General features: G+C 40.4%; 2 protein-coding genes across 13 annotated transcripts in view; one reads left to right on the top strand and one right to left on the bottom strand.

Moving 5' to 3' along the window:
- The window catches only part of DOCK7 (dedicator of cytokinesis 7), a 119,601-nt gene that overhangs the window by 42,153 nt on the left and 50,461 nt on the right, over positions 1–26,987 (top strand). For all 12 annotated transcript variants that reach the window (XR_014513004.1, XM_083447953.1, XM_083447951.1 and 9 more), the window contains 6 exons: positions 1,520–1,669; positions 4,476–4,556; positions 4,783–4,948; positions 6,409–6,551; positions 9,337–9,430; positions 11,077–11,239. Coding sequence is in view for 11 of the 12 variants with exons in the window: in XM_083447953.1 (XP_083304079.1) it covers positions 1,520–1,669; positions 4,476–4,556; positions 4,783–4,948; positions 6,409–6,551; positions 9,337–9,430; positions 11,077–11,239 (797 nt within the window). In the remaining variant the exon portion in view is untranslated. The remainder of the gene's footprint in view (positions 1–1,519; positions 1,670–4,475; positions 4,557–4,782; positions 4,949–6,408; positions 6,552–9,336; positions 9,431–11,076; positions 11,240–26,987) is intronic.
- On the bottom strand, positions 15,173–26,319 carry ANGPTL3 (angiopoietin like 3). The gene is made up of 7 exons (XM_083448158.1): positions 25,680–26,319; positions 22,806–22,916; positions 22,088–22,199; positions 21,006–21,119; positions 20,389–20,484; positions 16,478–16,750; positions 15,173–15,407 (listed from the first exon to the last, which is right to left on the bottom strand). The coding sequence occupies exons 1-7, from the start codon at positions 26,166–26,168 to the stop codon at positions 15,223–15,225; spliced, it is 1,380 nt and encodes a 459-aa protein (XP_083304284.1). The 5' UTR covers positions 26,169–26,319; the 3' UTR covers positions 15,173–15,222.

Here is a 26,987-nt window from a genome sequence, read left to right as displayed (position 1 = left end):
GAGAGTGAAAACAAATGAAGACAACACAATGCAAAGAAGGAAGAGTACAAAGAGAAATAATGAAAGAAAACTTAACTGAATATAAGGGAAATAGTGAGACATGGGGGGGGGGAGCGAACTGCTCTGTCAAGGCAGGAGGGAAAATCTGAGGAGATTCAGCCAGCCTCCCACAATTCTTTGCTCCTGCCTCAGTCACTACACAATATCATTTTAAGAAGCTAGAATTATGGATGGAAAGTTCCCACTTCAATCCAAATTATATTTCCTTATGAGAGGGCTTCATTGACATGCCTGACAGCTGTTGGGTACTAGTATCTGTTATTTTGGGCCTGAGGTGAGAAGGGTGTTGGAGCAGGACCATTCATCCTTGCCAAAAAAGAGGATCTATCTATCTATCTATCTATCTATCTGTCTGTCTATCTATCATCTATCTATTTATCTATAAAATCCAAATCCCCTAAAGTATATTTTCAGATTATCAGGTCTCTGATCAGTTGGAAATTATCATCTGAAGGAGAGGGGAAATTGGCAAGCCCCATGATAACTAAAACCTCTGCTATCAAAACACTTCAGCTGCCCGCTACCAAACTTTATCCCTATCTTCCTCTCTAGATTGCCTCTAGAGGGGGATGGTGATGTTCCCCATGCATTGAGCTATCACAAATCAGCAAAGCTATACTGGAATGCTTTCCACTCTGTATCCAGGTCCAAGTTAGGGAGGAAGGCTGGGGCTCTCTTGTCATTCTTGGTGGAGGGCAATGAAGCATGTACCAAGGAGAGGGTGATGAGTGGAGAAGTGGATCCCTGGCTGTGCATGCTGTTTTGAGTATATTGGTTTCAAAGCCATTGCTTTGCTTATTTGTCTGAAAGGTTATACTTCTCTACAGTATCAATGGAGGGCTGCAGAGTTGTTGTTTTTTTGGTGGTGGTTTATTTTTAAATAAGCCCAAATCATATTGGGACAAATACAGTGGTGCCTCGCAAGATGAAAAGAATCCGTTCCGTGAGTTTCTTCGTCTAGCGGTTTTTTCGGCTTCCGATGCAAGCCCATTAGCGGATTAGCGGATTAGTGCTATTAGCGGTTTAGCGGCTATTAAAGGCTTAAGGGATTAGCGGATTAGCTGCTAAAAGGCCATTAGCAGCTTAGTGCCTTAGAAAAAGGGGGTGGGGAGCGAAACCCCCCCCCCCCAGGAATCGCAAGACATTTTCGTCTTGCGAAGCAGGCCCATAGAGAAATTAGTTCTGCGAAGCACCTCCAAAACGGAAAACCCTTTCGTCTAGCGGGTTTTCCGTCTTGCGAGGCATTCGTCTTGCGGGGCACCACTGTAGCTATATTGCCTGTTAAGAAATGAACAATTCAGCTAGCTAACAGGTTTTTTGGTCTGCTGTTAAAAGCTAACCACAGTTGGCATGAAAGTGAAATTAACATATGTCCGCTAACATTTTATTTTTTTACATTTTTTAATTTGGTGAAGCCTTTGGATATATTTCAGTGTAATTAGCTATTATTTTCTTTTAGATTTCAGAGAACTTCTACTTTGATTTAAACTCTGAACAAATGAAAGGGATGCTGCGTCCTCATGTTCCACCTGCTGCCATAACCACTCTGGCCCGGTCAGCCATTTTTTCTATTACCTATCCCTCTCAGGATGTCTTTCTGGTAATAAAGGTAAGAAATATTTTTTCCCCTTTATCTCGGAAAAGTGTATTATCTCCTGGCACGAGTAACCTGGTTGCATTTTGCTGGTACTGTGTGTGTTTATTTTAGCCTTCCTCAATAGGGAAAATTGAAAGGAAAACTACCAATCTTGTGAAAATCAGATTACAGAATGACCCTGCTTAGTGTTGCCATTTCCTTTTGCTGACTGAATTCAGTCATTCTCAAATTGAAGAGTTCAATCTCCAGAAGTTTGGTTTTTGATACTAAGATAAAGAGTCTGTTCAGAGACAATTCTTGCTTTGACCTTTCTTGCCTTAGACTTGTAACATTACTGAACTCTGAAAGCAGATAGGGCAATATAGAACAATGCCTTAGCCTGGGGGAGGCACTTAAGATAGTCACTATGCAATAGAATTTTTGAAGAAGAAAAAAGCTTCCTAATGCCATGGGAAATATGTTAAGATTGAGATTCACGTTGCGTTTTCCCAAATTGCCGAAGCAAGAGGGAAGCCTCATTGACAGCAGCGTTAAGAGGAGATTCTGTTCTCAAATTTTGCACACGTCTCATTGCATACCTTCTGAAGCCAGAATCTGCATATATTCACAGTAGTTGATTTTTACAAGAAAAGAGAAAAAGATTAACACCATGCAATCTACCTCAAAGAGCTTGCACTTGCACATTAATGCTTGTAAACTCAATGAGATGAGCCTAGCTAGCAGTCATTTGTTGAAAATAGTGCTAAGTTTTTGGTCTGTGAGAAGGAAAAGGACATGAACAAGATAAATAAGCCAGAAAAATAGCTTGTCATATGTCACAGGCCAGGTGCCGTCATATATTGTGCTCCTTTTTAGATCATTCCCCTGCCAGTTAGTTTGTGAAATGGCTGTTTGCAATGTAATCTGGGCCCAAATGAGATTTGGACAGTGTGAGAAGAATTATTTTATAGAAAATTTCCTGCTTCCAAAACCTAACCACACTAGCTACGACATCCTATGCAACCTTCCTCAACCCATTTCCCTGGTTCCTAGGGATAATGGGAATTGTAGTCCAGAACATCTGAAGGATACAGTGGTACCTCAGGTTATGAACTTAATTCGTTCCGGAGGTCCGTTCTTAACCTGAAACCGTTCTTAACCTGAGGCGTGCTTTCACTAATGGGGCTTCCCACTGCCGCCGGCCTGCAATTTCTGTTCTCATCCTGGGGCAAAGTTCTCAACCTGAGGTACTACTTCTGGGTTAGCAGAGTTTGTAACCCGAAGTGTTTGTAACCCGAAGCATTTGTAACCCGAGGCACCACTGTACTTAGCTGCCCAGCAAATGTTTGGAACTGTCAGCCTTGGCAGTGCCATTTGTGCTTTTGAAAGAGTGGGAGGAGGGACTTTGGTTCCAAGCCAACCTTAACCCCCACCCATCCCAATTGAGAAGATGTAGAACTTGGGCTGAATTTAGCACCTTCCACCTCCTCACAGATTATCAGTATTGTCCAAACTGATGGTGCTGACCATCTGTTTTGATGCTTTTTGGAGTCATAGAAACATGCCTGTGTGCTAGGTGAAGACATCCAGTATTATAAATTGCTCATGCAGCAACCTTTTGCATAAGTATCTCCAGATCCAGCAAGAGGAGCACATGCAAAAACCTGTTTCCGTGGCCATATCATTGTATCAGATTAGGGTGAATGAATATATGAATATGGTTAGTTGCTGGGAACAAGCGTGTTTCCTAAATGTTGTCGTCCCCCCCCCCTCCTCCAGCTTGTTTGCTTGCTTCATCCACATAGGATATCTATGAGGGAGTGAACTTTTCTTGTTTATAGCAGAGCCTGGGTTTCCCCACCAGCAATGCGATAAGAAAACCTCTCTAAATGAATGCCATGTTATTAACCTCTCTCGGTGACATTTGAATTGAGCTGTGCAAAAGGATCTTTAGAAATATAAATGCCAAAAGATAAGAAACAATCTGGGTAAAACTGTCCATCATAAACTCTCTGCCTTGCTTCAAGGCTTGATTCTTTCTCTAAGAGAGAGACAGCTAAATAAAACATTTATGGAGAATGTACAGATCCCCTACATGTTTTTCCCAAAATTCTCCTTGAAGAAAGTAATAATACTTTCAGAAAGTCTTGCTTAGCTGTGTCTCCTTTTTAAATTTCCACATATATTTAACAGTAAATTAGTTAGAGCTATATGTAGCCACAGTGGCAGCACCCACACAGAAGATGTAGGTGGAGGTATCAGCAGGCTTTGGGGAAATATCAAGGTTTGCAGAAGTACAAAAACGGGGGGGGGGGGTTGGACCAATGAGAACTGAGCATGCTCAGTGGGTGCGGAGTGCTGGCCAACTGCTCGGTGGGGAGAATGGAATGGAGTGGCAGGAAACCCGAACAGGAAGACACCACACTGCATTTTCCTTCTTCTTCTTCCCTTGTCTGGTCTCACTTGTAATTAGATGTTCCAGAGCATGGCACATCCAACAACAATGCCTTGGTTTGGCTCTCAACCAATCAAAGCCCCAAAGCCAAAACTTTAGGTAGAGGCTCCTCTGTGACTTTTGCAGGGGCATTGACTATGCAATTGAAATTGCTTTCACATACATAGCTGAAGCCTCTCTTTAGCTTTTATAGTTGCAGTTTATATTGCTGGTTCAAAAGAGAAAGGGCAGTCTACCTGATTGGGTGGGTGGGTGTCTGGGTGGGTAGCTTAAACTGTGCTGGCTAGTCAGTTCATTGTGTATATGTGTGGTGTACGTATCTGCAACATCATGCTTGCCTCTTCCTTTCCTTCTTCAATCCCATCCCACTTCCCATCCCCACAGCTGGAAAAGGTACTACAACAGGGAGATATTGGGGAGTGTGCAGAGCCATATATGATTTTAAAAGAAGCAGATGCGGCAAAGGTAAGCAGTTTTCAATGGGTTTGGACCTAAATGCAGGTGGTGTCTTTTTTTAAATAGTTCTGTAGCCCTTAAAACATTTGCAAGTTTCTCATATTTTTTAATAATCATACATTATTGAAACAGTACTTCCTTCTATTGAAAACCCAGCATTTATTTATAGCAGAGGCAGTATGAAAAAATTCAGAAATGTTTCAAGTTTGTAAGTTTTGTGGTTTTATCTCTGCAGAACAAGGAAAAACTAGAAAAACTGAAAAGTCAATCAGAACAATTTTGCCAAAGGCTTGGCAGATATCGCATGCCTTTTGCATGGACGGCCATTCATTTAATGAACATAGTCAGCAGTGCTGGAAGTTTGGAGAGGGACTCTACAGAAGTGGAAATTGCTGCAGGAGGTAGGTATCTGGATAATTACAGAGTGATTCTTAATCTTAACACAAACTGTATCATGTCATTTATGCTTTTGAAACAGCGTGCTTAAAATGGCTACTTCTATTTTGAAGAAAAACCAGCTGCAGGGCCTTGATCCAGAACATCTTTCTGTTTTGGACTGGGGCTTTCTAGCAGCTTTTCCTTTGAAATAAAAGTGGCCCCTTCCAGGGGGTGGTACAGTTCTGTAGAAGATGGTAGTATGTGTGGCATTCCTAACTTTTTAGTCTTCTCTAATTGAATGTCAGGGGCTAATGTTCTCTGCTGCTTTCAGCGCCTCTCCTTCCTTGTCCCATTCTTCTGCCATGCTGCTCTATGTATCTTCTACAGCCTTCTCTTATTTATCCATCATGCTTTCTTGCTATCTCTTTTAAAGCTTTGTTTAAAGCTGCTGCTTCAGTAAAAGCTTTTCCTGGATTGCCATTCGCCTCCCCTATTTTGGCCCATCTTTGTGGCACCTTGAATTTCACTCAGGCCTTGGAGAAAGGATGCCACATTTTTGATGGATCACTACTCTGATCCAACAAAATAGTTACCGTATTTTTTGCTCTATAAGACTCACTTTTTCCCTCCTAAAAAGTAAGGGGAAATGTGTGTGCGTCTTAGGGAGAAAATGCAGGCTGCACAGCTATCCCAGAAGCCAGAATAGCAAGAGGGATCGCTGCTTTCACTGTGCAGCCATCCCTCTTGCTGTTCTGGCTTCTGAGATTCAGAATGTTTTTTTCTTGTTTTCCTCCTCCAAAAACTAGGTGCGTCTTGTGGTCTGTTGCGCCTTATAGAGCGAAAAATACAGTACTTTGGTTTTGGTTTTTTTTTAACGCCTCAGGGTTTGTATTTGGGCCTGGTGCACAATATGTGTTTATCAGCTTGCTTTGCCTATTTTTTCTCTTGCCCAAGCCTCGGTAATGGGGTGAAAGGAAAAAGGACAAGCCTGTAATAACAAATAGGTTTATCTTTCAAGGATTTTCCTCGTAAACCATCTGTTATGCTCTCTAGAACTAAGTCTGAGAGAGTGTTTCAGGCTGATGAGCATTTTCCAAAGGAGTGGATTAATCGTTGTGAGCCGCTCAGCTCATCTGAAACCACTGTTCAGCATCTTCCTCATCCCCTCCACCCTCCCAAAACTGCCAACTTCATCATTTTTTGCAGTAGGAGAAAAACATAATTCTCCACAAGATAAAGACTTTCATAATAGGCACAAGGCACTGGGGTATGGTTGATGTGAGAGGAGCAGAGGTATTCAGCTGTGCTTCATTGTTTCCTAATGCCTCAGGAGTGCGATTGTCTTAGCATTAACCACCCATTCCGTCTTTCTTTTCTCATGATTTCAAGCAACTGCCGTTCTCTTCACATGCTGGCTCCTAAAACAAATGTAGTTATTTGACTTTATTTTGGCTCTGGTTTTTTCCTGCTTTCTTTCTTAAAGAACGCAAAGGGTCGTGGTCAGAGAGGAGGAATTCTAGCATTGTCGGCAGGCGTTCCTTGGAAAGGACAACGAGTGGGGATGAGGCCTGCAACCTGACTAACTTTAGACCAGCCACCCTCACGGTGACAAACTTCTTCAAACAGGTATTACATGATTCATTTTCACGGTAACATTACATCACTGTCTTCACACTTTAGGAATTGGCATGGGAGTTTTTAGCCCTAGACCAGTGGTTCCCAAACTTTTCCCTTTGTGAACTACTTGAAAATTGCTGATCGTCGTGGTCTTTTTTCTCTTGGTTGTAGAAGTTGTAATGCTCTGTGCTAGATGCAGTATGCTTTTAAATTGCAATTTTATTTCATCTCACATTGTATTACAATTCAGCTATTTTAAAGCAACACGTTTAGTAACACTGAGCTTTCAGAATGGGCAAGCTAAAAATCCAAAATAAATAAGAAGTTTATGACCAGTGAATCACTTAGTCGGGTTCTTGGGTTGGTGCAAAGCAGTGTTTGAAACTCCCATTGTTCTAGGTGCGTTTTGCGACAGGGAATTTCATTAGTGCGAGCAGTTTCTGATCTCTGGGTGCAGTACTGTGCCTAAGATTTCAGATTTAAACTGCAGAGTGGAAGGAAAGAAGGACATTTTTCTGCCTCCCCACTTCTAACTACTCTCTGAAGACTGAAGAAGAAACCCTCTTAAGAATATTAGGTGAGTGAGCAGGGGAAGGACTAGACCATGTGAAAAATGAACATAATATTTTAGCTGCAGTTCATTCATTTTCAGCTTTGTATTTTTGTTATAAAAAAAGCACCTAGACATTCTGTTGTTGCGCCCAGAACCTAGGTTTAAGGTGCCCTTTAGCTCCTAGCTTTCATAACTCAGTTTCTAACACTGGGGCAACCAGTGTTACAGATAAATTCGAACCACATGTTACAGGTAAATTACATTTACAGGTAAATTTGAACCACATGTTATGGGTAACAAGTAAAGGGTATCGGGAGATGATATGCCAGCTCACTTCTCAAAAATTCAGGACATTTTAGGTAGGCTCCGCATAGATTATGCAAAATTGGTGCTTCTTTATGTCAACACCACAATACCAGCAAAAGTGGTCAGCACCTTGGTCTACTGATCTGAAAAAACCCAGATTAATACTCCCACTACACCTTGGGTTTTGCAAGGAGGCAGATTAAGAGATTTATAAAACAAAGACTTGGAGATTCTGGGTCAGGTCAGGATTCCCATAAGCAGCATGCTAGGATTAAGAAAGATAAATCTAGAATATTTGTGTGTTTGTAGTTGAAAGTTCAGGTGCAGTTTTCAAGACTGTTTCTATATTAACTGTATTTTAACCTAATTCTATATTAACCATATTTTAAAACAAGGTTATGTTGGCAACTGTTAAATAAAGTATATATCAACCAGGGTTTTTATTTTTCTTCTTTTACTTAACTAGCACTCTCGCTAGCTGCTGAAGTAACTACATTTGACCTAAATTCTATATTCTCAGCATTATATTCTAATTCCCACCATCCCTAAAGAGTGCATTATACTGGAAATCCGCTTTAATAATGTGCACTGTCTAATAGGTTGCAGGGAATGAAATTGTTCACACTGTAGGCAATTTTCCCGTTACTAGCAAATAGCAAACTAATTAGCAACTTGACTAGCATAAGCTGCAGTGGTTCAGGGCAGTGTGACACAAGCTCATTTCTGATGAGAAGGGCAGAGTAGATATTTCTGCCCAGCAACCTAGGAACCGCAGCCCTTCATTATTATCACTTAAGTTTGCCACTTTGCGCCGGTCTCTGTAAAACAGATTGGATGCAGATTGGATGCACTGGTCTCTAGAAAACAGATTTCATGCATAGAAAGGGCTCCACGGCCCAGCCATGAGTTCGTCTTGGTCCTTGGCCCTACCATAACATTCATGTGTTAGGTGTGGATGTCTGCAAGGGAAGCCCAGTTGTGCACGGCCACAGCTTGCATAGAGGTCTACCCATGTAAGCTGTTGCCTACAGACATCAACAATTAACATAGGATGGGACCAAGGGAAGCTGTACAACCTTGAGGTGGACTTTAGTAGCACAAATCTTTTCTATGTGTAGAACACATAGGAAGCTGCCTTCATACTAGTGGTCCATCTACCTCCATATGGTCTACACTGGCTGGCAGCTGCTCTCCAAAGGGCATTACCAGGCTTACCTGGAGATACTGGGGCTTTAAACTGGAACCTACTGCATGCAAAGCAGAGAGCTGTGGCCCTTCCCCTATGATTCACGTGCAACGGGGGTGCGAAAGGCCTGTTGGTGTTCTTACCTTCAATCAAGATGGATAGCATACTGCAGCTTTTAAGGCCACTTACTCCAGTGCAGCCTCAATGAACACCCAGTGAAATCCTTCTGTAATGTGGTCTGACGATTGCAATGTAAAGGAAGAAATACAGCAGTTTAGTTTTGCTGCTAGAGACTCTGCAGTGCATTTGTAGGCTCTGGTTCTGATGCTCTTCCTGGTCAGACAGGAGTATAACTACTAAGTCAAAGGAAGTTGCTCTGATCAGTTGAACAGAGAAGTCAGAGCTATATGCCTTGCTTAACTTATAAATAAAATGAGCATTAGTGGTTCCCTCCATCCTGAAATCATTATGGTCTTTTTTTTATATTGGAGGCTTACTGTAATCACTCCTGATTGCAATTAAAAAGAGAATCTCATCTAGCTATGAATATGTTATAATTTAAAACAGAGAAGAGCTATTTAAACAATTCATCACAAACATAACACTTTAGTGGTTATTTGATTATAAAGACAGTTCTTTGAAACCTTGGAATATAATGAAAGGCAATAAAGAATGCGAAAGGAAAGGTTTTTTCTACCTAAGAACACAGTTGAAAGTTACTGCATGCTTTTATTTTTAATTAACAATAGGAAGGTGACCGCCTGAGTGATGAAGACCTGTATAAGTTCCTTGCGGATATGAGAAGGCCATCTTCTGTTCTACGGAGGTTGAGGCCTATCACAGGTATTTTGGTGATCTTTCTGAGAAGGCTGAGGCCTTTTTTAGTTTAGTAGCCACTGACACCTTCAATTTTGTTTCTGTATCTGCTTAAGTATTTTGTTTTTCAGTAACAGTACTGTATGTGGGTCCCAGTAAACCATTTTATAACACATGAGTAGCTTCCATGAGATTCAAACATTGGACAGAGAGCTAATTCCTTATTTTTCCATAGCTGTTATGTTTCCAAGGGCTTGCTCGAGAGCAAGCAGGCAAATATCTCCCTACTTGGCTGTGAAGCCTTGGCTTTGCTGCCAAAATAAACTTTATCTGTTCGGAGTGCCACTCTCCCATGGCTAACTCAATTGCTGGCAGAATCCGTGAGTGCGCGGTTCCTAAACTTTCCCCAGCAAAGCAGCTTCTTGACACCCAGTCTGCGCCTCCCCTCTCTGCGCGAATGCTTTCTGCGCAAAGAGGGCGTGGGCAGCGGAGGACCCCTTTCCTCCCCGCTTCTCCCAGGCAAGGAGTCCACTTCCGACTCCTGCACCTCCTCTCCACTGGAGGCATGTTTACTCTCCTCCGCTGAGGAGGAGCTACTTCCCATGATCCCTGGAGGCTCTCTAGAATCCATTTGGCTTTTGCTCTCTCCCTCCTGAACTGATGGCAGTTCCCTGGCAATAGCTAATCAGTGCTGAACTAGAAAAGTAATATTACAAATTAATCTCGTTTTCCCCCACTATTCCTCTGAAACTGTTGTTTATGTGGCTGGCTCCCTTGTTTTTTTTTATCTGAACGACTCAGATTTCGGCCCCCAGGAGGAACAAAGTCTGAGAGGCCTTATGAGTCATTCTTGATAGCAGCAGTTATTTTTCCAACAGTGCCTTAAGCAAGTAAAACCCCTTCTGGGGATTGACAATCCTAACCTTCCAGTATATTGTTTGCTATCACGCCAAATTCCTTCTTTTGGAAAAGAATTGTGAATATTTACTTTCTTGCCTTTTGACTATTAAACTCAAATAGGCATTACAAGTAAAGCTTGTAAAGTGATCAGATCTTAAAACAATTTTACTAACCTTTTGACACAAGGCTGGGTGTTGATCTTGGAAAGTTATTTCTGCTCTTCTTCCTGACTTAGCACCTGGCTGTGGCAGGCTGCTAGATAGACCAGTGATCAGACAGGCTGCTAATGGACCGGTGATCAGACTCGTCATAAGGCAGCTACCTGTTTTCCTATTAAAACATACACGAGCAAGTGGTCTTTCAGAAAGAGCGGAACTTACTTTTTTAATGCAGAACAAGAAAATATTTAAAGGCACGCTTTTAAAATAAATAAATATAAAGAAGAGTGTTAACATTATTTTCTTGTTTTCCAAAGCAGTAGCTCTACTTTGTAACTAGAAGTTGCATATTTTTTAAATGATTAAGCAGCAACATTGTTATGTTAACACTACACACACAAACGATAACACTATATTATCCCAACACTGTCACTATATCATGATGCCTGCCTGCCTATGCAAAGCAACATTAGAACTTGGTGGCTAAAAGGAAAAAACGACCATATTTTGTAAAGTTTTCCTGATTCACCACCTGGTGATGATTGTTACTCGTCATGGGCAGCCAGGCAAATGGTTGCTTACCAGATTGGTTATACTGCTAATTTTTCTTCATAGCTCAATTGAAGATAGACATTTCTCCAGCCCCAGAAAACCCACATTACTGTCTAACGCCAGAGTTGCTGCAAGTCAAACTTTACCCTGATAGCAGAGTACGACCAACAAGAGAGATCCTGGAGTTTCCTGCAAGGGATGTTTATATTCCAAATACAACATACAGGTAAGAGTGGAATTTAGATTTTAATTAGTTCACACACTGCATGGTACTCTCTTTCATCCAGATGTAGTGATTGAGGCAGATCACACAGAGATTGATGAGTCTGTTCAGGATAATCACACTTTCAGTAATCAGGTAATTGCTCAGAGAACAAAGAGTCTTCAGGGGAAGCTTTTTAATTTCTCATTTAGTAAATCCACAATAGCCTGTATCCTCTGGATTTTGTTTTCATATTTCTGGAGCTGATTAGAGTCACCAGTTCTTAGTTTAGTGCATATTCAGAGGATTACATGAGATATACTAGTTGGTTGTTATCCTGTTGTTCATACAATCCAGTAAAAAATGAAATAAATGTAGATGCCCTAAGTCTTTCAATTCCTATTGCTAGGAATGTTCTCCTAGTGTTGTATTCATCTTTGCTTTGTTTAATTCTAAATTTTATCTGTCATGTTCTCATAATTGCTGTTTAGAATGTTATATTTTAACAATTCATCTAGATTTTTAATTTATCTGAAGGTGGCTACAATCTTATGCTCTTATCTGGAAATAAGCCCTGTTGAATCTATAAGGACACAGGTTTGTACCTAGTGCACAGCTAAGTAATTGTCTCATCAGCATAAGGATTTACACTTGTCTCTCCTTCTCCCCCCATGTGTGCCGCCACCACTCTCCCTAAATCTGCCCCAGAAGGTTGGAGAAATCCCCGAAACAGTTTGAGGGGCTATGCAGGGGGGAAAGAAAGGGGAGGACTGTCCCATTACACAAGTGGAATTACTTACACTCATGGGAGGTTACTTAATGCTGCATTGAATACATACCTTAGCGGCCATATATATGTGCATAGGATTGCATTATTGAAGAGTCCATAAATAGATCCTGAGAGTCCCTTTCAGGTGTCCGCCCTTGCAGTGGTGGAATAGATGTTGGATTGTTTGGCATAAGACTACTGTATTCCACTTGATAGTTTATATGAAAATATGGACATCAAACGCTTTCCTTCAAGTAGTATCTATAATGCTGTGTAATATGGACATTTCCTTCCCAATATATTAGCTCTCTAGACAAGTATCTGATTCCATCTTGGAGAGCGCTTCTTTCCTTTCACAGTTGCTCCCCACCGAACTTTCAGAATCGATACACTCCGCAATTATCTGACTCCTTCCTTGGAAGTCCTTCTGTCTTCTGTTTAGCTAATCTAGTGCTAGGGTAGTCTGAAGCAACTTTTTTCATTTGGGGAACTGCTTGTAATAAGAAAACTGAGGCCTGATTCACATTTAACCACTTGCACATTTAGTCACTTGCACATAGGAGATGTCTCCATGGTCTTGTCTGGTCTGATGCCATTTGCAAGAATACCTGGATGGAGGTATATCATAAGAGCAGGGTAAAGCACATGGTTTCATGGCATGCCATCATCCATTTTGGTTATTGATGCTATAAAAATCAAGACTGAACTTCAGTTTGTTAGGCACTGTGAAGTTACAAGATCTAAATTGTCTCATTACATTGGGATGATGTCCTTTTGTAACCAAGGTTATTAAGCCACTCCAGAGCTGACGTGCTTCCAAAAGCTTTGCTGCATAATTTACAGCAGGGATGGGGAAGCCCTCTAGATGTGGTTGAATTTCAGCTTCCATTAATAATAAAAATAAAAATAAATAATTCTATACCACCCTTCATCCAAAGATCACAGGGTGGTTTACAATATAAGAACCAATATAAATACATAACATTATTCCTGACCGTTGGTCATGCTGACTGGCCCAATGGAAATTGGGAGTCGAACAATATTGGAAGTTGGAATCGAAGAGGATCTCCAAATCTGATTTACTGCAGCACAATACTCTAGGCCAAAAAACAAACAAGCAACAACCCCCAACAGCTTAACTGAGCTGAAAAGTGATTTCTCCCAAATTTGGTTTTATGTGGAGAGTCTTAATTTTTTTTAATAGATGAAGGCTGGAAAGAGTTATATTTCTGAAAACTGTATTTAGCCATCACGTATGAATAACTGAAAATTCTTTTATCCGAGAAACAGCTTTCTCTAAAACCTGACTGTTCTTCTGGGAACAGGCCAAATTTCTTGTTTCTCAAGGAGAAATTTAATTAACTTCAATGCCAAATCAGGAAGAGAATTTGGAAGGCAATTCCATGTCTCTTTTCAACTAAGTATATTTTTAGGGATTAGGGCAGAGGGATAATAATTGTGGTCAGCCAACCATCAGGGAGTGTGCAATAAATCAAGGCAGGTAAAAGTCTTCCCAAGGACACAGTGCTACCAAATAATATATGTATAATACAGTCATGTAATCTTTACAGAGGGCCTTGTTATATAACTGGGATGAAAGATACTTTCCTTTTTCTTGGAGAGGTGGCGGGCCACTGAAGAGGGAAATCTATTTCTAAAAGTGATGGATCTGGATCCTTATTTACATTATATTACTAAAAAGTGAAAAATTCCTTATTATTAGAAATGGGTCATGAGTTTGCTAATGTAAATGATATCAGATTTGTTTATTCAGCAAATGTCATTGAGCCAAGCAGAGGATCAGCGTAAAGATTTTCAAAGCTTTGAGGCCTGCAGCAGATCTAATATGAATTTGCAATATGACACTTCATTTAAGGTACTCCACAGCAGCTGTGAGAGATACTTTACTGTGTCTTCAGCAATGAAATTCAAAGGGTTAAATACTAGATTTCAAAAGAAGAAGAAGAAACAGACACAGCTACATGCCATGCATTAAGTGTAACATGTAAAAGAGAAACCAAACTTGACAGAAGTCCTCCCAACTACATGGTAGGAGGAAAGGGGAGAACACAACCCCAATACTTCGCTCGAGCTCATTTATTCTTGGCTTAGCTTGATGTGCAAGTGGCGTCATTTCCTTTCCCTTCTCTCAGCAGAGGCTAGTGCAAGGAATTGTGGGAGGCTACAATCACCACAGTGGTGTCCTAAATTCTGGAGGGGTGAATGGCAGACATTATTCAATAGAGAAGAAGCGAAGGGGGTGCACTTTTCTGTGTCACTAGGGTAGAAGCAGCTACTAGGCAGGAATCAAATTTTACACTCCACAGAATGGAGCAGATTTATTTTGTGCCATCCAGTTCAGTGGAATCTCTTATATAGGTAGAGGTGTGTACCAGCTATAGTAGGTCACAGGTGTTGTGTAGTAAAAAGCATGTCTGTTCTCGCTCATACAAACGACTTCAGCCTTCATTCAAAGAGACAGGCCTTGCTCCCCCTAAGCTGTGAACTGCATTGCACCCTGTTTATTTCATTCCATAGAGATCCATGAAAGCTGTTGATTTGAACAGAGAACAGTGACATTTTCCTCTAAAGGGCAAAGCCTTCCCCCATGCCTATGGTGACATTGAGATCCATGGTAATAGGTTATGGTCCCCTAAATGTTTCCTGAAAGCAGTAGCTTATTTTCTGCCATCAAAATGAAGTGACTGAATTCTCTTCTATGGTGATACAGGCTGGGCCAGGCTAGGAAAACCAGGTGGGCTGGTGATCTGCTGTCCTGGGCATCATATTTCGTTCTGCCCTAAGATTTCTCCTTGCCACGCTTCTTCCCTGTAATGTTGGCTTCTCCTAACTCCCCTGTAGTACAAGTTCTGCTGTTGAGAGAAAGGAGGGAAGGTAGGGAAGCTCAAGCCCTACCTGGGGCAAGCTTTTCCCTTCTTCCTTCCCACTGGTATGGTAAACATCTTCAGATATAGCTATCCTTAGGAAAGCTAAGGAAAGCTTGCTAGCCGTGGGTTTCTAGAGCCAGCAACAATCCTAAAAAACTGGCTGCATTTGTCTGTTTCCATTACTCAGCCCATCGTTTGACCATACTGTGTTTTTGTATATGGTGGCCACAGAAACAAAATATATCATTAAGGTACAATAGAATTCTTTCGCCTGAGTACTGAAAAGTGCCTTCACTTGGCTCTGACAAAGGTATAATGTGCTTTATTAGATAGACTCCAAATGGTGATGCTCAGTCAAAATTTTCAAAATCTGTAGAATGTATCATCAGTTTGGTTGATTTGATAAAATAGGGCCTTCCTTTCTGAGGCTTCCAATAGAGCACTCTCTTTTTCCGTTCCAGTTTTCCTCTTGAACTTGACTTGATATATTTTCCATTCAAGTTTGTTTCTTCACATGCCGTATGCCACCAGCCACCTGAAGATGAAATTATAAGCGCCATTTATTTATTTTTTAAAAAAGAATTCATTCTATTTTAACTTAATTAACCAGTGTCAGATTTAATACCCCCCACAGCACTCCTATCGATCTCAAACACTTACATTCTCAGTAAAACTGACGCTCAGAGGTGAACTTTATACGGTTTCATGGTTATCTACATTTATTAGAGGAAGTAAAATAAATAGGATTGAACTGCAAATGAATTAAAATAACTTACTGATTCATGCTGCAAATTTGAATTTTCCACATTGGAGGGGGCAGAAAAGAGAATTTCAGAATAACGTATTTGCCCGATTTAAGGAGAAAGTATATAGAATACCAGCACTTCTTGCGGATTTACTTGGAGGTGCTCTACAGGAAATCATGTCACCAGTTCGTTATTCCTGTGTGCTACGCTCTCTCTTTTTAGATCTTTGCCAGATCACTTCACTTTTTAGTTCTTTTTCTGTTTCCTAAAGTTCTGCCTGATGTTCAGTTAGGGACTAGAAATATATGGGAGAGAAACACTAGAGCAAGGATGGGGCAACCTGTGCCATTGCAGATGTTGTTGGTCTCCAACACCCAGCAGCCCCAGCCAGCATGGCCAATAGAGAGGATGGGAGTTACACCAACATCTGGAGGGCCACAGGTTATCCATCCCTGCACTAGAAGGTGAGTCACATGTTCAGAGATTGATGAGATGTAGCCTTCCAAGATAGTACAGAATGCATGTGGAAAATTACACAACTGGATACTTCTCCATATTAAATATACATTTATAAAATACCATATTGAGGCAAAAAAGTTATAGTGTCTATGACATGCTAGCTTTCTGAGTGCAGATAAGTTTGTTTCTAAACATGATTGATCACTCAGATGTGCAGTCCCTCACCCAACATACCCAGTTGTTCTTCAGAATTTGCTTCTGGTTCCTAATGCTTCATTTTTCAGAACAGGGAATATATAAGTTTTGTAGACAAAGTTGCAGTTATATCTTCCACAGTGTACCCCCCCCCCCCCGGATTTATGAGAAAAACTAAAGCAGAAGCTTGTACAAAAAAGACTACCTGAATTGTTTTCTGGACAGTTGACTTTTCTTTCAGTGTTGCTGTTGTGATCTTTTGTAGAGAACTTCACTTCTTTCTGTTCAGGCAGAACATTAGGGATATTCCCAGTAATCCTGGAGAGAAGAGCAGTGTAGTCTGTTTCTGAACCTCCCATGGTGAATGTGTATTCAATATAACGTTGGTTAGCTCTTGAGTCTTCCAGCTCAATACGCAGGATGTGGTCACCTTGGTTTACAATGGAATAGATCTTTTGTAGGCCCAGCCAAAATTCTCCTGAAAATACAAATTGCACAGACCGAACTATTAGCTTAGGCTGATGGCAAGACATAAGCAAGTTAGAGTTACTAATTCGGTTAATTAAGCAGACAACCTGAGTCTTGGGAACCCTTGAACTTTTCAGATAATCTCTCTTGGAGATATCTCTTTTTTGTTTACAACTTTTAGATTATGCACTAATGATCAATTAAAACAGGAAACTAAAACTAAATATGAACGGAATGGAACTTTGCAGCTTGCCAGAGTCTGCCAGGGATAATGCAAGGCATACTTAACAAAAGTGTGTGAATGAATCTCTCTGATAAGTGAAGCGAGTGGCATATATAAAATTTAATTGCTATGGAAATGGAGTGTCAGCCATGAGAAAGGAATGCACTCTTAATAGGCGTTTAGGTAGTGTCATTTACCACAGCACATTTAAATTGAACATTCTAAGTGAATTACATGGAGTGCAAAACTAAGCATGTTTTCTTAGAAGTAAGTGCACATTGGATTCTACTTTTTAAAAATAGTTGTATTTTCTTCTACCTTTTTTCCAGAATAACTACATTAAGGCATTTTTTCACTAAAGTTGGGCCAAATTCCAAATTGGCAAAGGTAAATGAGAGGACATTTGAGCAAGAAATAGTGGAAAAGATAAAATGTACCCTTTTAAAACAAACATGTGATTTTGCATTTATGTTTCAGATTTCACCACCAGGCAAACTTTATACAATGTAATGATGAAATTTCTGTTTCAACTTTGATTTTGCTGCTGTGGGAAAGTATTATCAACTTTCTCCCCAAGTCAGCGTTTCTTAAAGCTCTGATTTCAAAAGTTCACCTTATGAACTCTTTTTTTTTAAAGGAAGATTCACTCTTGAACCACAGCTTGGCTTCCTGTGTGATGTGAACCAGGTGCTTGAGCTTTATGTAGGGGGCAGTATTTTTTAATGAAGACCATTAATGTAAAAACAAAAAATGCAAAATATCATATTGAGAACAATATTGTTGTGGGGTCTTTCATACACCATAGACAATCCAATCTCATGTCATAAATGGAGCTACCATAGTTTCCAATTAATATAAGGAGGACTGAAAATACCTGTAACAAGCTATGGGAATGCCAAAACAATTTGTAGCTATTAGGAGGAAATGAAATTGCACAGAGCTTGTTTGTGTCTTCAATGCAAATTATATAACACAGGTCCCAGCTGGGAGGAAATGGGGACATGGCACTTAACGACTTTTTGAGTTAATCTACATGTGAAGTTTTTCCTTAAGAAGACCTTGTGATCGTTCAGACATTTTTGCAGTGTCGCACATGCTAAATTTATTTGGATTTTCCCTACCTCTCTTTGGAACAAACTGTCCATGAGTTCAAGTGAACTGCAAACCATCAAACTCATGGTCGGTCACATTTTGTGGAAATATTTTCTATGTAATGAATTTTAGGGCAGGGGTGGGAAACTCCTGGCCCTCCAGATGTTGCTGGATGATGTCTGGGACTGATGGGAGTTGGAATCCAGTAACATTTGGTCGGAATCCAATAGCACTCTGGTTTAAGAAGAGAGTCTTTGATGTTAGACATGTCTGCTCTACATAGCAAATAACAGCTAGAAAGGCCCATAATTTACTGATAACAGCATTTCCTTAGCATCTCTAACATCCTGAGTTCAGTCCCCAGGAGCTTTTAGTAACAAGGATCTTGGATGGCAATAGTAGGAAATGGCTCTTTGCGTGAGATCTTGGAGAGCCATTGCTGGATGGACCAGTGATTTGACTGTATTATTCAACTTCATGTAAGTAATAGAATAGATGTTTTGAGACATCCCTAGATGCTAGGGGTGGAATTGAAGACCATGCTATTACAACTGTTCTGTAAGTGCAAACATTTCTGCATTCCAGGCAGAATCTCCCCTCTCCTCTGCTTGCACACTATTCTGGGACTTCTCCTGACCCCCCCAGAGCAGATTGAGGAGAAGGAGGAGGCCCATTGCACCATGAGTTCTTTCACTGGCTTCCACTAGCGCACCAGGTTAGTTTAGTCCAGCTCCAGGTGTATAAAATTGACTTTGCAATCTTGAAATTATGGTTTTGCGAGTAATGATAATGAAGCCAATCAAACTACTTATGGACCAAAATATTTCAGGACTTCACTAAGTGATTTCAGGATAATTGCTAATATATGTTGCTCCCTGTCCTGGTGGCCAAACAGGGTTGCCACTTAAATTCTTGCCCCCCTTTAGCACCTCTGTAGAAGCAGCTTGGAACATACCTTTAGCAAAGTGTGCTGGATGATGTGTCTGTTAGCCTGCACCTTGGTGTCCCAAGTGGATGATTAACCAGTGCAAATAAGGGTGGTTTCTTTCTGCCTGGTCCTCTGATGGGATGATTGGCTGGTTAAGTTTAGAAACCAGGATTTTGTTTCAGCGGAAACCCATTGAGCTTTATGTTGACCCAGCGCTATTCACTGTGTGATATGCATGAAAACCGCCTGTTGTATCAGTCACTACATGGCAACTTTTCTACTGTATATTATGTAGTTTAATTATAATATGCTGTAAAGTTTCTTGAGTATTTTCTGGCCTCATTTGGTCCAATATTTTCCTTAAAAAACATTGAGATAATAGAAATATCTTTTTGTCTGCATTGCTATGTTTACAGATCTTTAGTACTTTAGTACTGTATTTTAGACACCTAGAAAGTGCCTCCTTACATACTTCCTCACTCACTCAACTTGGAAAGTTTTTGAAGTAACAAAAGCAGGCACTACCTCTTGATAATAGCACAGCAGCTGCCAGTGCTGCTTTGCCAGTGCCAGGGAAAAGCTTCACACTAAAAACACAGAGGGGAGTCTTGTGCCTGCAAAAGGGTGCAGTAAATTGTGAAAACTGAAGAGGGTGATTCTGTGAAATGGTCAGGTTGAGCCCTGCCTATCTTGCATTGCATGGAACTGCAGCAGTTGCCATGCAAGATTCTCCTTGTATTACATGGTTATAGTGGGGTGAGGGCAGGATAGAAGAAGGTAGTGATTGGGATTGCCAAGCAGTACATAAATCAACTAAATTCTTGGATTCATCCACATGAACTGTACATCTCAGTTTGGTGTTGTACAGGTCATCTGCATCAGTCAAATGCCTGATAGACTTAGTCAACGGTTTTAAGCCCTAAGCAAAAATGTTCTGTACATGTAAACATGAAGGTGGATATGTATCTGAAGTGCAGGGTATATTTTTCTTAATCTACATTGTATGTATTTTAAACATCTGAGTGGTAGGTATATTAGAATCTATCCATCAAACCCAGTTTTGACAGGTTATTCATTCTGATTAACTTCTTTTCTGTTAACCCATCTTGCATGTGCTTTTAGCAAACTGGTCTTTAGAGGGACATCATGCCTTTGAGGCTCTGTGGGTTAGTGCAAGGGTAGATTGAGTCTCAAGCTGTTCACTGTGCACCAATTCAGATCAAAACAATGGGGGTGAAGAAAGCTAACCTGTTTAAAACATGCAAATGTGAATCATCCCTTATTTTCCCAAAGGTGTTTTTCACTTACTTTAACATGTTGATGTTTACGTAAAACACAGTCAACTACTATTTTAGCACATAAAAATACTTCAATTATTTAGGGAAATGTAAGAGAATGTATTTACCATCCAGGTTGCCAAATCCATTAATATAGTTCTCCCAGGTTTGGTTGAAATCTAGTGATCCATCAGATCTGTTTTGAATAACTGTCCATGCACTTTCTGTGTATGAAAAAAGATAAATAAACTTACCTATAAACTATAAACTATAAATATTACCTGCTTTATTGCCCTCCTCCCTAGTTTTGGACTGCATCAAACATAGGCCCAGTCCATATTGTGCCCCCCATGAATGCTTTTTAATGCAGTTAAATATAGAAAAAAATTCATTGAATTTACTCCCATGGGAATTTCATGCATGGGTGTGAAAGTTGTCTATGCCACTTGTCCACTGCTGGAAGAGGTTTAGTTGTGATGATTATTCTGTCGTGGCATCCTCATCTGACCCAGTTGGAACATAAATAATTGATCCTACTGACAGCACCATTTTTTTATTTGGTAATCCTAGTTAACTATTGACCAACTGTAGTTAAACTGATACTGAGCTAGATGGGCCTGACTTAGTATACGGTAACTTCCTATGTTTCCCTAATGGAACACTTAACATCATTCAGGGCAGAAAATGAAGTCCATAATGATTTTTAGCAGGAGAATTAGATGGTCCCTGGTGTAGCTGGACTTACCTGCTTTGATTTCACAGTAGACATTAAAAGGCTCGGATCCTCTGGGCTTAATAGAATAAATGCCACTAGATCTTTCACCTCTGCTGTATATCCACATGCAATCAGTAGCATTTCCTAAGAACAACAAGATTTTAAAAGTTACAAATGCATGACTAAAGTCCTGCGGGGTGAGTTTAAGGCACACTGAAATGCACTCAGTATTGTGGCAGGGACTTGGGTGATGATATTGTAGTAAAGAATGCTGTGAATCATTCCTTTGATTGTTTTTTTTAAATTATTTTTTTGAATATTTTTATTATGAATTTCAACATAACATTTTATCCTCATTCACCACTCCCATTTTTCCCCTCCCCAAAAAGGAACACACACACACCCGGATTTCCCTCAGCTCCTCTCTCTGATTTTTCAGCACAGGTTATTCTCTTCATGTTATAAAATTGTAAATATCCTTAATTTATCTATCTATATATTACCAAGAAAAGGTTTGTGAATGTTTATTCAAAACCTGCCAAGGAGTCCAGTTCATTTTGTTGTTTCTTTAAGTACTTTGTAAAAGGTTCCCATTCTTCTTTAGATTGTTATTATTTTTAATATGTCACATTATCCCATCCAGTTGGTAGCGCAGACAAAATGGTAGCCAAAATGGCCTCTGAGAAGGAGGTATTGGCATGCTTGGGGAAAACTTGCGACTTGCAGAAATAAGCTTTTAAAAAGAAAACAACCCTAAATGGACAAACTCCATCAAAACAGCCAAATGAGCATGTTCGTTAACAACAGAATGAACAGTGACAGTTGAAAAAATAATTGAGCAGGGAGTGGGGAGGACAAAGAGTAGAATGTCCTACTTGTAGGGAATGGATGACTGGAAGCCTAAATAGGAGCTTTCCTTTTTTGGAGGGAAGATACACTGCAACATGTTGTGGAAGGCCACACTTGGTTTTCCAACAACAGTAACAAAGAGAATTTAACAGTGTGGTGTTCAAAGATGTATACTCGTAGAAAAATGTATACTAGAACAGTATTCACAGATGACAGTGTACACAAGAATTACTTGTTTCTTCTTCTTCCACAGGGGCAGTTACCTTTGTAATCTTGAACTCTAGCTGTTGTATTAAGTTTAGTTTGCCTTGTTTCATTTTCTTCTCTCAAGGGGAATAAAGTCTGTGTGTTGTCTTGAAAACCAGGGCTGCTTAGCTGGGGAGACAGAGAATTATTATTATTAGTCTGTTTTTTGTTAGTAAAGTTTGTCATTCATCTACTGATACTTTGGAGCCCAGGTATATTGAGATAACAAAATGGGGAGAAGTGGTTTACTGATGGTAGAGACCTCTTATCTTTACAAGAGAATTCCTGAGAATGAAGCATTTCCCCTCCCCAATACATTTATACAGTCATGTGTGGGGCAGGCCCAATTTATTTTACTACAAGAGTGGTAAAAATCGTTAGCTGAAGGAAGTGTTTTCGGAGTTTTTCAAGTTGAAATACAAGGAAATGTTATTTTTCCATTCCAATCCTGGAGCTACATTGGGAATACACAGTGAAGACACATAGTGTCCACAAATTATCTTAGAGCATGATGGAAATGCATTGAAATTATTAAATCATCGTCTAAGATGAGTTATTCCCTGTCCACTTTGCTATTTATTCAGTAGTTTGTACTTTCCCCATCAGTTCTTTATTTCTCCCCATTTCCGCACCCTTTACCTCTTTCTCAGTTCCCAGCTGTCTCAAAAATCACCTAATATCCCTGAAAAGACTGCCCTGATTTGGAGGAGGACATTGGTAAAGCAGGAATGTTACCTTCTCTTCCAGGTCTTCTATTTGTTCTTGTTGTTTGCCAATTTGAACATGCTGCGCTTGAACTCTTTTAAGAAGGGATCTGAGGTGGTTGTCCTGCTGCTCGACGAAGTTCTGCAGGGAGAGCATAAACAGTGGCTTGGTTTCAAAGGACCATGAAGCAGAAGGAGAAAATTTAATAGTGCAGGTCCATGACCTTTTGATCAAGCTCTGGCTGATGTATTTCAGTGTGGAGTCAGTGTTTTACAGCATGAGAAATATGCAGAGTACAGAGGATCTAGGCCAGGGATAGGGAATTTGTGGCCTTCCAGATTTTGGTGGACTACAACTTGCATCAGCCATGCTGGCTGTGGCTGAGGGATGTTGGAGTTTATTTCATAAAATGTATATACTGCTTTATTGTACAAAAACCCTCAAAGCAGTTGGTGAGCAAGTTCACCAACATCTGAAGGGTTGCAGGTTTTCCACCCCTGATTTGGATTTGTAGTATATGTGCTCTAAAGGTAAAGGTACCCCTGACCGCTAGGCCCATCGCAGACAACTCTGGGGTTGCGCGCTCATCTCGCTCTGTAGGCCGAGGGAGCCGGCATTTGTTCGCAGACAGCTTCCGGGTCATGTGACCGGCATGACTAAGCCGCTTCTGGCGAACCAGAGCAGCACACGGAAACGCCGTTTATCTTCCCGCTGGAGCAGTACCTATTTATCTACTTGCACTTTACGTGCTTTCGAACTGCTAGGTGGGCAGGAGCTGGGACCGAGCAATGGGAGCTCACCCCATTGCAGGGATTCGAACCGCCCACCTTTTGTTCTGCAAGCCCTGGGCTCTGTGGTTTATTCCACAATATCACCCACGCCCCATATGTGCTCTAGTAGACTAGAAAAAGAGATTTTGTGTAAAATATTGCTGATAGAAGAGCTTCTTTGGATTTAGGGTCCTTGCAGGAGGCTTTCTGCTAGGAGAAGGGCACCTTTCAGTGCAAGCCAATTTCACCAAAGGCTGTTGTCTTACCATGCTAAACAGAAGTAGAAGGTATATCGTCAATCTTATTTGGAGGGATGGTTTTGTATAGTCAAATCATGCAACAATCCTGTTTTGCTTCATAATCTATGGATCCTGTACTCTGCCCTAAAAAAGCAATGGATTAAGAGCTAGTTTCTTGGAACTGAAGCAAAGCTGCTGTCGGGTGACTGGGACTTGCTTTTATTATCTGTTTTGGCATCCCACCCCATCTCACCCCCTATAAAAAGCAGTTGTTTTGCTGGAAAGGACTTTTGATATCCAAAGGGAAGTTTAAGGAATTTAGTCTTTGAGAATCCCAGTACAAATACACCTGATGCACCCTTCTCATACTGGTGCGTACACCACTGCTGGCCATCATGGAGAAACTCTTAATTCATTCCTACCCTTTGAGTCCTGATTGTCTTCTATTTCCTTTCCCCTGGCCAGCTGGCTGAATTCATAAGCCACTTCCTTCTACTTCAGCAACAACAACTCATACAAACCTGACCATCTTGTACAAAGTTACACAGTGAACTGTCATCAGAGAGGCCCTGCTCCAACTGCTCTTAGTAGTTTTGCCATATCTTGGAGACATCCTGCCCCCAAAAATGTATGCTTTGTGCTTTTATTGTTTGGGCAGCAGCTGAACACCATTTCATTTTTCTAGGCTTATTGCTTAAATTATTTCATAATCTTTTGCCGCTTTGCTGATGTTGCTTTTGGCACTTGGTTGATACATTATCAGTTGCAGCTGAGTTACTCGTTGTGTTGATTGTGGAATTATTATTTTTAAAGCAGCAGTCTGTTTTAAATTTTGTAAGGACAATCTGTGAAAAGTACAAATATTTAAAAATAAACGAGCCTTTCCTATGTCATAGTCTTAGGTTATGAAACGGAAGTGGTTCCAGCCACTCATGGTATTCTGATTATCCTCCTTTATGGACTGTCCAGAAAAAAAATTCTAGGTGCAAAAGCATGTGGCTTACATGTTTAGAACACTGACCATCCCTGGCCTTTGTTAAAATAATTCATCTCGTTGTGGTTGCTTTTTGGTAAAGCACAGAGCATACGTTAGCTATTGTTTAGTTCTCTAGATACTCCATGCAGTTTGCTGGTAAGCCAAAACTATTCTCCTTAAAAAAACTGATTAAAAAAGAAAAATTCATGAAGTATCCTTGTACCACAGGATACATTTTACATAAATGCATAACAAACATTTAGGAACAAATTAACAGTAAAGAACCAGTTGTTACTTTCTTGATAACTAGGTTCATTTCATTCCTCAAAATGAAGTGATGTGGCTTTCCTGGAAATGTTTGAATGGAAAACATTCCTGTGCACAAACAAGGGTAGTTTGCCCTGGAAAATGTTTGCACTGTAAAACCCAGCCAGATAGGCGGGGTATAAATAATAAAATTATTATCTTCATAGCAGGGGTATCCTACATGGTGCCTGCAGATATTGTTGGTCTCCTAACTGCCATCAGCCCCAGCAAGCATAGCCAGTAGTCAAGGTGATGTCTAGCAACATCCGGAGAGTACTGCTCTAAGGCATCAGAACATTTTCCTGTACTGTACAATTTATACCTGAACACAAATTGACCTGATTTGCAAAGGAATTTTTGGCTATTCCTTCCCCAAAGAGTGATCTAATTTAGCATCTTAATTTTTAAAAACATTTTAGCATCTTAATTTTACTTATCACTGGAAACAAAGCGAAACTGTATGAAACAGCCGCTAGATAAAGTATATTTTACATCACTGATATTAGTGCAACAAGGTCATAATTGACTTTGGAGCTTTGGATTCCATCAGTAGCCTGGAAATCATTTCAGGTAACTTTGGCAATATTAAATCTATTCCATACCTGCTACTTACTTTAAGTGATGCAATTTCTTCAGGCTCCTGATTTTCAATCTGGGTCTGAAACAATTTGGTTATTTTTTCTTCCAGCTTCCCTACTTTATCCTGAAGTTGAATCTTCTCCCGTGAAAGTCTTTCTATCTTGGAATTCAGCTCCACAGAGATGTTCCTTATCTCCTCGTTATTGACTTGCAACATAGAAGTAGTGTTTTTTAGCTGTTCCTCGTCTTCTTTTATCTCATTGGCTTGTTTTGAGATCTCATTAAAAGATTGGTCAAAAAGGTGAAGTTTCTGAAAGATGTCATCCATCTGGCCTTTGGTCTTGATGGCAAAGTCTTTAAGGCCACGCCCAAGCTGGAGCAGCCCGTTGGCTAGTAATTGCACATCATGTAGCATAGCAAACCTTGGCTCAGGAGATTCTGGTACAAAGGAAAACTCATCGCCATCTATTCTTGTTGCAGCAACTAGAGAAATTACGAAGAGTAATACTAGTATTATTTTCATTTTCTTTCTGCTTATGATAGCCTTTGGAAAAGAAAAGCTTTTCCAAGCTGCTGTTAGCCTTTCTGTGTGATAGTCCTTGCAACTTAGTTTGCCTATAAATATATGCTGCTCAGACCTGAAAAGTCAAGTTGAGGTAGTTGATCATTAAGCTTAAATGAGTGTAACCTGTGTCCTTGTTAGGCTTTTTGGACACCGAAACAGACAAACCAACCTGACTAGCCATTTATGACAGGGACTTTTTTTTTATCAGCTGTGAGGAGAGATCAGCTGCAGGTAGTACTTAAGTGATGAGGCTTCTAGTCAATGACTACCTAGCCCTCCTATAAAATTTGACCAGTTGCTCAAGAACTTTGCTGAGACAACTTGTATGTTTTGGTGTCAGCTACAGGAGTACTGTGCATGGTGCTGAACCTCCACCTTGATCTCCTTCAACGGTGCATAGCCTTCTTTTGCCCTGGTTGCCTGGGGAGCCTGGGACTACTGATCTCTCCTTGCTTAGCCCATCATTCCTTCTTGGTGGTTGGCATCCCTGTGGATCATAGTAAAAGTTGAAAAGGGAGGATATATTAGGAAGGAGGCCACCATGTTGTTCAAGCAGAAGTGATTTCCTCCATACTTTAGGACACCATTGAACCCCAAAGGGTATATAAAGCTGTAAGGGATTTATAAGACTCTGAAAAGTTCATGTGTAGGAGTACACTATAAGAAGGTCATACCTATGACAAAATATACCATGCACTGGCAGAATGCTATATGAGGAGTGTAGGATTTTAAAGAGATAATTCATTGCAAAGACAAGGAAAGGCACATAGCCCAGAA

This window comes from Podarcis tiliguerta, assembly GCF_965153285.1.
Source record: "Podarcis tiliguerta genome assembly, chromosome: 6".
NCBI lineage: Eukaryota > Metazoa > Chordata > Lepidosauria > Squamata > Lacertidae > Podarcis > Podarcis tiliguerta.
Note: the sequence above shows the minus strand (reverse complement) of the source record. Positions and strands in the feature narration are given on the sequence as shown.